Genomic DNA, 10,374 nt, shown 5'->3' on the forward strand with positions numbered 1-10,374 from the left:
CCAAACTGCATCAGATATATTCTCTTCTGTTAACATGCCTGTATCAGTCTAGCTACTCACATGAAAAGAGACTTAAACATGAAAATAAGAAGGCAACCGCAAAAAAAAAAAAAAAAGTAATTAACACACAGAGAAGACCTATCACTATTAGCAGGGCTCTTTATCAGGCTCAAGAGATTGCCAATGGGAGCCGCAGCAAAATGTTACACACATGCCGCATCTAAACACCATCACTGCTTTTATGAAGGGGAACAGAATGTAGCCCCCTTCAAGTGCCAAATGGGCATCTCATCTGATTGCCTGAAACACAATTTTCCCTCCCGAGATACTCCATGATGCAGAAACTCACTCAAAAATACGGGCCTTGCACTGTGACAAAAGTGAACATACCCACACCCCAACAGATACATTAAAAAAATTTCTATAGGAAGTTGATTTATTGTGCTACTAGGAGATTAGCTAAGAGTGTTTGCTTGCATACAGATGGCCACAATCCACTCTGGCTTCTCCTTGAGCTAGAGCTCAGGATGCTCAGTGAATGTGAAACATTAAAGGGGGGGTGGGGAGAAGTGATGTCTCTATGCCCAGGTTTTGTCATAGATTTTTTGTAACTTTGGGCAAATCACTTAACCTTGGTGTTCTCCATGTCAATAAGGAATCCACCTGGCTCAGAGCACTTTGAGATCTATGGACAAAGATCACTCCATACTATTAATTAGTCCTGCTCTGTGGATAATAGCAAGCTACAGCTGTGGAAGACAGCAGGGATCTCTGAGCAAGCAGAAAGGCATGAATCTGAATGTCAGTACACTTAGCATCGTAGCTGGTGGCTGTTTTGTCCTAGCTCATTTCGGCGGATTGTGCTACCAGATGAACTTGCTGTTAGTTATTCATGTTCCCCAGAGGCAGCTAATGCAGAAATCTGGGTTTACCATAGCAACTCACTGGTAAAGCAATTCTGACAGCCTCCTCCCAGCATGGCTTGTGCCTGCTCTTTCTGAAGGAGAAAGACTGGCCGTGCAGGGACGCTTTTGCAAGACAATCTTTCATGCATGCACACATCTGATCCGCACAGACTGCCAGCTGAGATTTGGCCACTTTTACCCTGACCTCCACATCGCTGAGGGTAACTCTGTGAACACAATGTAGCGATGTGTAAAAAACACCCAAAAGAGCTCCAGATTTGGAGGCAAGACAGGGGGCTAGACCACCGCTGAAACTGCTGGGAGGCTGCAGTGCTTTGATACACCACCAAGGATGCTTCCCTCACCTGAGCGCTCATCCAGAGCTAGTCTGGGCCCTGCGCTGCAGCTGTCCTTACTGTTGCACTTTGTCCTTGAGCTTGCAGAGGAGTAGTCCAGGCCATGATGAGAGGTACTGAAAAAAAGCAAAAACCATCTGATGTGCAAATACTGCTCTCCAAAATTTTGGGCACACTTTATTCACACCAACTTACTTTTTTAAAATGTGTTTAAAACACATTTAGCCAAATGCAGATCTTCCCAACAGCTCCAAAATCAGAAACTCATATAACAGGCTTTCAGGAGAGAAATATGCATGTGGATTTATTTGCAAATAGTTTCAAATCTTGGAAGGGTGACTTGGTGCAAATACATCTGTAGCATAACATGTTGTTGATGTTTTACCTTCTCCCCCTAACATTGCACAATGTAAAACTTTTGAGACTAGATGGTGCCCTGAGCCTTAATTCAGCGTTCCATCAAAGGACAAGTCTCCATATTGCTGCCAGTCTCTTTTAGGATAAACGTTCAGACAGTAAAAGGGAAGAGGCGTTCAGAGTAGGAAAAAAGATGAAGCCACTAAAATGCAAATTTTATTCACAGTTGGCATGTTTATAAATATATATATATTACATTCTTACAATCTACAGTACATTCTAAATATAGAGGGATTCAATCTAAGTGTTTGTGGGAGGGCGGGTGTGTATTAAACTCAGCAACCTAGATGCAATGACAGAAAGAGACTTACTAATAAAAGAAGGGCGAGGACTCACTCTGGAAAATAAAGGAAAACTTGAAATACAAGCTGGATTTTAGTTACTGCTTTGGCACTTTGCCACTGGTCATTGGAGATTGCTTTTGGACCTCACAAAAAATGTCATGGTTTTAGGGCTGGAGGGCACAACGGATTCAAAGGATAATCTCTGAAATCCTACCGTATGTACATCCTTATCAGGGGAAAACAAAAGATAATCATCACCTCTGGGAGAAAAAAAAAATGTTATCTACTGCATTTAGCTGTTCAGGTTTCAATGCTGAATGTGCAGCATTCCTGTGACCTTCAAATGCCCTCTAAACGTGTTGAGTAGGGGTCTAAAGAAGCACGAGCAGAAGAAACTGAAAAACTTGACTTCTCCCAGGGAAGGGGACAGGTGAAGAGGCAGGTGCTGTTGGTGTCTGAGTTCAGCACAAGTTACACTTACCCAAGAGAGTGGCCAACTTTGGTAATTGACAGCATGTAAAGCAAGTAACAGCGTGGTACCAACCGTGTCTGAGCTTGGCAACAGCACACCGTAGAGAAGCGAGTGCGCATGGAAGGGAAGGAGGAAACCACATGCTTCCAAGGTTGACTGATGCTCGTAAGTGCCCTCAGGTTACCAAATGGGTATTGCTCCAGGGAAATGGCTGGGAATACAAATCTGAAACAGGACAATCAAAGTGGACTTTTAAAAATAGCTTGCTCTCTCAAACTTTCCAGAACAGACCTTCCTTTATATGAGTGATATTCTTAGTCTAGATTACATCTTCTCCTATTTTACAAATTATGAAATACTGAAAATTGGCTGGCAAAATTTATTACCTTGGCATCTACCCAAAAAGAGAGTTTCAGTCTTAACTGTGTGTATGTATCTGTTCTCAGTGCTTGGGAGGCAAACATGCTGTTTAGTCAACAGCCCTGTTACTCTTCCCCCCCCCCTCCAGATTCTTTGGAAACTCGTGACTTTTCAGCTCTGGGAGCTCTTTGCTCACACTGTTGGGTTTTGTCTGCTTTAAATTAATGTTCTTGGAGGCATATTCTCTGCCTATGGATTGAGTGACAAGCTCTCTTCATGGATCTATTTATTCTGACACCATTTTTGCTTTTAACCAAACCTTGCAATATTGAACAGTAGAGCTGTGCGAACTTTGTAATATCCAAACTGCACTGGAGTTTGTTATATTTATTGATTTCCCGGGAAAGCTCAGAGAATGCAACCATATTATTTTGCTAAGTTGGGGTTTTTTTCCATGTTATCATGCATCAAAAAGCCACACACATCTCTCACTTCCAACTCTGAGCACAGAGAAGACTTGACTTTTAAGAGCTGTCCAGGATCTCTGCTCTCCCAGCTGCTTTTGGATGGCTTCTTGGGGCTCCATTGAGTTAGTATTCACTAGCTGATTCTTGTTTTCACTGCAGTGTTTTGCCCCACTACCCGAAATTAAAGGCAGAAGGTGAGTGAAAAACAAACAAACAAACCAACCAAACAAAAAGGTCTTTTGTGTCTCATTACACATTTTCATGTAATCTCTCCATATAGTTTTTAAGCTCTTTGCACTCCCCCAGGTCCATATCCTGGCAGACCCATTTAATGTCATCCTCACTACTCATCAAGATCGAGTTGACAGTTGGACACCCATCATTAGAGGAGATGGTGGTAAAGGTGGTGAATTTGACCCGTTTCCTCTTAGAGGTAGGAGAAGTAGTTGGTTCACTTTTCTGTTCTTTCCCTTCAGTAAATGTGGACTCAGTAGACCTAAAAGACTGTCCATTAATATTTTTGGGGGCATTTGTGTTGAGGAGATATTTGCTCTCTTCGTAGTCCACTCCTCTGTCAATGGCTGTGATATGTTCATCCTGTTGGGTTGAGAAATTCACGTGATTCTCCAGAAGTTCTGTCCTGTTGCTTAGCCCAACCCAGTCATGAGAGTGGCTCATGCCTTCTTGCTCTTCAAAGGGAGCTTGTTTGTTTCTGTACTTCAAAGCAAAAGTGACACAATTGATAAGGAAGACCAGAATTGCCAGGCAAAAGACTCCCAGAAGAGCATACATTCCTATCTCCAGATCGCTCAGTCCCCTAGGTGCCTGGACTAGGTCATTCTCTTCAAAATCTCCATTGTTTCTTGGCAGATCCACCTGTGCAGGGAAACTTGTGAAGTCTATTGGGATGTTCTGCAGGTGACTGTTGTCATCCAGGAGGCTTTCTCTGTCTTCTTTTTTGCTTAAAATAGGCCTTTGAGTGGTGGTTCCTTTGCCTTGCTCAAGGCCCATTGAGGAGCTGTAGTACTGGCCATCTAGCCCAGGTCTTTCCTGAAAACTGTTTTTTTGATGCCAGTCACTGGCACGATTATCTAGGTGGACAGCAGCACCCCTGTGTTTACTGTCACTGATATTGGCGTTAGCATCACTCTGTCCAAACTTGACTCTAATGCTACCACTTCCAACAGCTAAGATGCTCTTTCTTTTGGACTTCTGGCATGACTCACTGATCACCATCTCTACCTTCACCAGTGTCCCCTGGCCTTCTGTCTCAGCAGCAATCACAGGCCACTTGAACTTGGGGTCATGGTGAATGGAGACCACCTTCTCATCCAGAGATGTAACTGACAAGGAGAAGTCTTTGGAGTCAAAAATATCCAGGGGCATGACGGATCCATCACTGAACTGGATCCAGCAGCTCATGGCTGCTTCCTGTAATACATAAAACAAATACACTCAGAAAGAACATTGAGGGAAATATATTCTGTCCTGGTCTACTCCATTCTCCTCACGAGATCCATATACCATTTATAACCAGAAAAGAAATAAAAAGGGAGAGCAATAAAATTAGTATCTTGCCAAGATACAGAGAAATACTAGTTTAAAACACTCACTGATCGTAAGATTTGTTCCCCCAAAGGTCCTTAAAGGAGGTGTATCCCCTGGGCTCTGCAGAATCTACTTTAGGACCATAATAAATTGCATGTCAGAAAGCATTACTAGTGACTAAGATCACTTACTGTTGTATACTTCAATGAAAAAAAACCAACAACATGATTTCTAAACTGATTATAATACAAAGGCTACTCTTGTTACAGACAACACATGTTAAAAAATACCCGCCACAGCAAGTTGGTCCATACATGGCTTCATACCACCAGTCCTTGAATTTTTGTCTCTCAATTTCAATATGTATTTTGTACAACCAGAGAAAACCAATCAGTTCCTTCTTTAGGAAACAGCCAGGGTAATTTTCATGCTTGTTAGCAATTAAAAGCAAGACAATAATAAATATTTAATCTCATGTCACAGCAATGCAGACTGTATACTTCAGAATGCATGGAAGCTTACTGAATGTAAATGGGTCACACCTGAGTACTAATTCTGTACTTGCATGTGTGTAATGATGCAACATTCTTGGGAATCTTGACTTTTGGTTTCTAACTTCAAATATTTTGAAGTATTCTTAGATTTTCAGTGCTTGCCCATTTCTGAAAGTCATGTCCTCTAAGGACTCTCAAATGGCTCTTGAAAAAATCTTGGCATTCACACATCAATCATTTACAGACAAAATTCAGATTGCTCTCCTGGAAACTAATTCCTGCTTCTGATGGTCTGACTTGCTCTGTTTCTGCTGGCGTCTTTGCAGCATATTAGACACTGAAGAATCCACACCAGACAGACTCCTGGCTGGATGAGCAGATTCTTTGCTGTCTAAAATAAGGTGAGCTCTTGCGTGGTAAGAGTTGGGATCACCCAGCTCTCAGAGAAAGCCTGACAGACAGACAAACACCCAACCAACAGATTAATAACTGTACTTGCGGGAAACGTGATTCTAAAAGTCTTGTTTCTTTAAATAAGTAGTTTTTCAAACAGACGATATTTACATTCTAATTCAACATATATACAGAGAATAAATACATACGATTATCTTTTAAATTGTTTCTAGCACATAGTCATTCACCTGTTCAGATCACAGAGAATAAGCCTCCCATCTTTTTGGATTGTATTGTGCATAATCTGCTGGCCTGATTCTGAAATCCTTACAGCCGTAAAGCTCCCCATGCTTCAATGGGAGATTTGCTTCTGTCTCTGTATCAGGACAGAGCCCTAAGACTTTGCTGACACAATCATAAACCCTGGCTTTGTATTTATTAATCTTTAGATGTTTCTTGAAGGCCGCATAGAATTTATGTCATCAGCTCTCACCCTCCCACCATGTTGCTTAAACCTGCATCATCATGAAATAATTTTGCAATGCTTTGCTTATAGAGATTGTGCTCAAAAATCACGTACTAAGAAACGGAAGGAATCAGATGCCTTTCACAATGGTATCAGTCCTTTAAGGCTGGAGCGTGCACAACTTCCTCACTGGTTTAATGGTGATCCAATGTTGTTCTGACTGTACCCCTGCATTGAGAGGGGTACTCATCTAGACTCCATTTCTGGGAACTGAAATGCTGAAATGCCAGTGCTGGGCATCATATGGGAACTAAATGCCAGCACCACCAGCTTTTGGGCTGATTTCAAGATAGTTTAACTCCCCATGTCAGCAATTGATTAGCTCACTGGCCTTATTTCTTGCTGCCCGGTATTGATTTCTTAACTCCGGCAAGACTATGGGAGCCTGATTTTTATCACTCCATAAAGACAGTGGTACTGCATTATTTCTCATCTTGCATCCCAAGGGTAGGACTCTATGATGAAGTAAAGCATCTCAACAGTTGGCCAGCTTGTAAAAGTGCATGTCACGACCATTTACCTTTACAGCTCAACACATGGTTAAGAGTGAAGAGCCCAGTGCATCCTTGTTGTAAGACCAAGACTGATGGATTTGGATTGAAAAAGAAGTTTAAATTTCAAATGTAGACAGAACACAGAGACAAATATCAAGCAGGGACTGATGCGGACAAGACAAAGTTCAAAAGCCCTTGGTAACTGTTGGTTCCCCAATACGGGACTAAGAATAAGGGGGGGGGGGGGGGGGGGGGGCGGGGAAGATTTGGTTCATGAAATCATGAATCAGGAAATGAGTCAATGATGCTGATTCATATTCTAGTGATGAATCAGAATGAAAGGGACGTTCCCCAACTGCTTAAAATGCTCACAGAAAGTAACTAAAGGAAGAACCATTTGGCATAACGCAAAACACTTTCTCCTTTACAGATAGACTTAAAGGGTTGATTTGGATACCTGTGGTGGTAGGCTGAATTTGGCAACCTAGTTGGCAATATGTCCTGTGATCTAGTAGGTGCTGGATGGGACAGAAAGGGATGGGTGTGTGGATGGGTGTGTGTAAGGGGACTGCTGCTGCGTAGTTATAATGCATCGTTGGGTTGCATGTGTTATTTACAGGATGCAGCCATGACAGATGGGGTATGTCTATTTGTTGATGAGTAGTTTAGACACAGTGCCATGTTTATGAGCAATTTGTTTTTCTGTTAGGGCACCTGGTGGCCTTCAGAAAAAAAGTGCCATAAAGAAAATGTATTATCAGCATATTACTAATAAAAATCTGCTTGATTCCATCAGCTGGTAGGGCCACATGTCGTGAACCAGAGTGGTATCCTTCCACAACACAATACATGTGGGCAATAATACCTGCTTCGGAGATTGGAGCAGCTCTTGTGCTACTGCTGTAGCAAAGATGGCCTTATTGCTTCCTGGACTAAGCTGCAGGGAAAGTGACAATCCAGTCACCAGCTGCACTCCCAGGTCAGTTATTGTCACCTTCTCATCCAGAACTGTCACTGTCTTCTCGGCCAAGATAGCATCTGAAAGGGGGGACAAGATCTGAAAAGAAAAACTGAAGTTAGCAACAGCCATTTTGCATAGCACAAAGCAAAACAGCTACACGAAGCCACTGTAATACAGATAAGTGATATTTATGTTGATGGGTGAAATTACTCTTAGCAGATTAAAAAAAGGCTAGTCACATTTTATAATTCTTCTGCAATAAGAAGGTGCTTCTAAAATCTTTTACCAGTGTAATTGTGATCAGGTATGCCATTCACCTCTGTGATAGGCTAACCACATCTGCTTCAGATGTTTTAACTATTTGTAAATATAATCTTTATGTGAAATGCAATTATTTTATTAATGATCATTTTTAGGTAGCATATATATATATATGTAATGCAGTCTGTAGATTTATATAAAATCCATCGAATAAACAGCATTTATTTTTATCCTATAAAAAGAAAGGCTAATGTAGTACTATAATAACCACTCATGGTACTGTATACAAAGTAGACGGAGAAAACTTGTTTTGGTTAAAAGACTGCATGGAGGTCAGTGCACTGATATGTGCCGCTCAAAAATGCTAATTAGCAAGCAAGTTGAATTTAATGATCCATATAGAGTACAAAGCATTTTTCAACCAGTTTATAAGAGGGATTCTTTAAATCTAACTTGCTCTCACCTTTTTTCTTTGGATTTTTATTTCCTTAGTTTTGTGGGCATTTGTTGGAGCACTGTAAGTCCCACAGCTTTGTAAAGTCATTCAGAAAATCTTTATAGATTTTACATGAAGTCAAAAATCTCAATTCCATTTCTCCAGCCCTGACAACCTGTGTTATGCATAGGCGTGGTGGCTATTTTATGGTCTGACAGTTTAGGGTGATGAGCAGGTTTAGAGAGCTAGATTTTTTTGTCCTGTTCCAGTGCTTGTTAGCATGTTTTCTACTTCACAGTATCACTGAATTAATCTCTCTCTCCCTCTTCTATTTTTCTTTCCTTCCCCCCCCCCCCCCCCCCCCCTTCTGGGACCCCATTTCCTAGGCCATCATTTCTCTGCACTGCAAGAAGAACTATATGTGAAAAGCTGCCAGTGAGATGATGCATAGGTTTAGGTGAGTGACTTCAGAGCAGGAACACTAAGGCACAGCTACATATACAGCGGCCATATTGGCTGAAACTAATGAAGCTAAATCTGCACCCCTGGAGAACGTTGCTTAGTTGTCGCTAATCAGTCAGTCTTCTAACATCATTCTGTATGTGCCAATTATTATTATTGCTTTGTGCATCTTCTGAAATATACCCTAACATTTATATTTTCTAACATGCTCCTTGAGCTTGCAAGGCATACAGGAGTTTGATCCCATGGGACTTAAGATTCCAGCATCAGCTCCTCAAAAAAGCACTAGTTAATTTTTACTTTACCCTTCGCTCTGTCAATGTAGGCTTTGAGAAGACCAAGCTGTTTCACCAGCTGCATGCCTTGTGATAGCCCATATACTGGCTCATGGTTCAAAAAAAGCCTTAGACAAAAACAATCAGAAAAAGCCTTCAAGATTACAGGTTGGACTAAATTTCCTAAAACTGCAATCTACGTTACTTCAGGGCACAAGATAAGAAGAAGAAACCATCTCTTCTGTGTCTTCCAGTCCTTGCTGCAATTCTGCTCCATTCAAAAATCGTAGCTCCAATTTCTGTTGCTAATGCAAGAAGCTGCTATACACCTCATCAAGTACCTCAGTACCCAAGGTAGTGAGTTAATGGAGGAAAAGGAGTAAGTAATTAATTTTCCCTACCTGAATTGTCGTCATTCCGAGCTCCTGCCCAATCAAAACCTGTCCATCCTGCAGCTTAGCAATTCTTGGCTCCTCCACCTGCATGAAGTCACTCACCAGGTCGGTAATGTCAATCTGCCAGTCAGAACCCAGTAAATAGCTCAGCTGGCCACTGGGGTCTGAGGCTTCGGCCACAAACTGTGTGAGGACTCGCACCATTGCATGTTGGTACTGAAGGGTACAGCCTCTTCCCTTACGTTCATCCTCTTCTTCATCATCACTGTCCCTGGCTGGTCTGGTAGAACACCAAGAACAAAAAAATTAATTTAAACTGATGCTGGGAGAGCTTGCAACAGGAGAGCTATTGCTGATGTAAGTCTGCAGCATAGTTACTGGAACAAGGGGGCCTCTGCCCCTTCTGTTGCTCTGCTGATGCTGCTCCATTCAGTGCATTTCTGAAATCAGTGGTGTTCCCCCAATTCTATCGTGTTTCCCTTGTCCATAACTGAGACCCCCAGGGCTGCTCAGATGTCCAAAACAGCTGCTGAAAATCACCAACTGGCCTGCTAGCTTCTCTACCACATTGTCCACTCCAAATATCACTCATTATTTTTCACATTAGTCCTTATTTTGAAGGCCTTTTCTTTTCTTTGAAGACTTTTTTCTTTATGGACCTTCTTTGTGTTGCCATGGAAATCTCCTCTGTCTGCACACATGCATATCTCTTTCTGTATGGCATTTAGGTTGAAATCACATCTGCACCAAAATCCCCATCTTTTTGCTGTGATACTAACAGAATCACAGAATCATACCTGGTAATAAATGATGTCTTCAACGGTGGGTGGGAATAGCAAGTATCTACTTTATCAGTTTGTTCTTGTTC

At 41.8% G+C, this 10,374-nt stretch overlaps 1 protein-coding gene across 3 annotated transcripts in view; it reads right to left on the reverse strand.

Annotated features, from left to right (window-relative positions):
• Nucleotides 1-737: 737 nt before the first annotated feature.
• The window catches only part of TMEM132D (transmembrane protein 132D), a 261,285-nt gene continuing 251,648 nt past the window's right edge, over nt 738-10,374 (reverse strand). The window contains exons 7-10 of one of the 3 annotated variants that reach the window (XR_013930456.1): nt 9,513-9,786; nt 7,582-7,773; nt 3,278-4,692; nt 738-2,659 (exon numbers count right to left, since the gene is read on the reverse strand). Coding sequence is in view for 2 of the 3 variants with exons in the window: in XM_080402026.1 (XP_080258152.1) it covers nt 3,511-4,692; nt 7,582-7,773; nt 9,513-9,786 (1,648 nt within the window). In the remaining variant the exon portion in view is untranslated. Of the gene's footprint in view, nt 4,693-7,581; nt 7,774-9,512; nt 9,787-10,374 lie in introns of all 3 variants that reach the window. The other 2 variants (XM_080402026.1, XM_080402025.1) reach the window with 2 other exon arrangements.

The sequence above is a fragment of the Falco punctatus genome (assembly GCF_963210335.1).
Source record: "Falco punctatus genome assembly, chromosome: 1".
In the NCBI taxonomy this organism is placed as follows: domain Eukaryota; kingdom Metazoa; phylum Chordata; class Aves; order Falconiformes; family Falconidae; genus Falco; species Falco punctatus.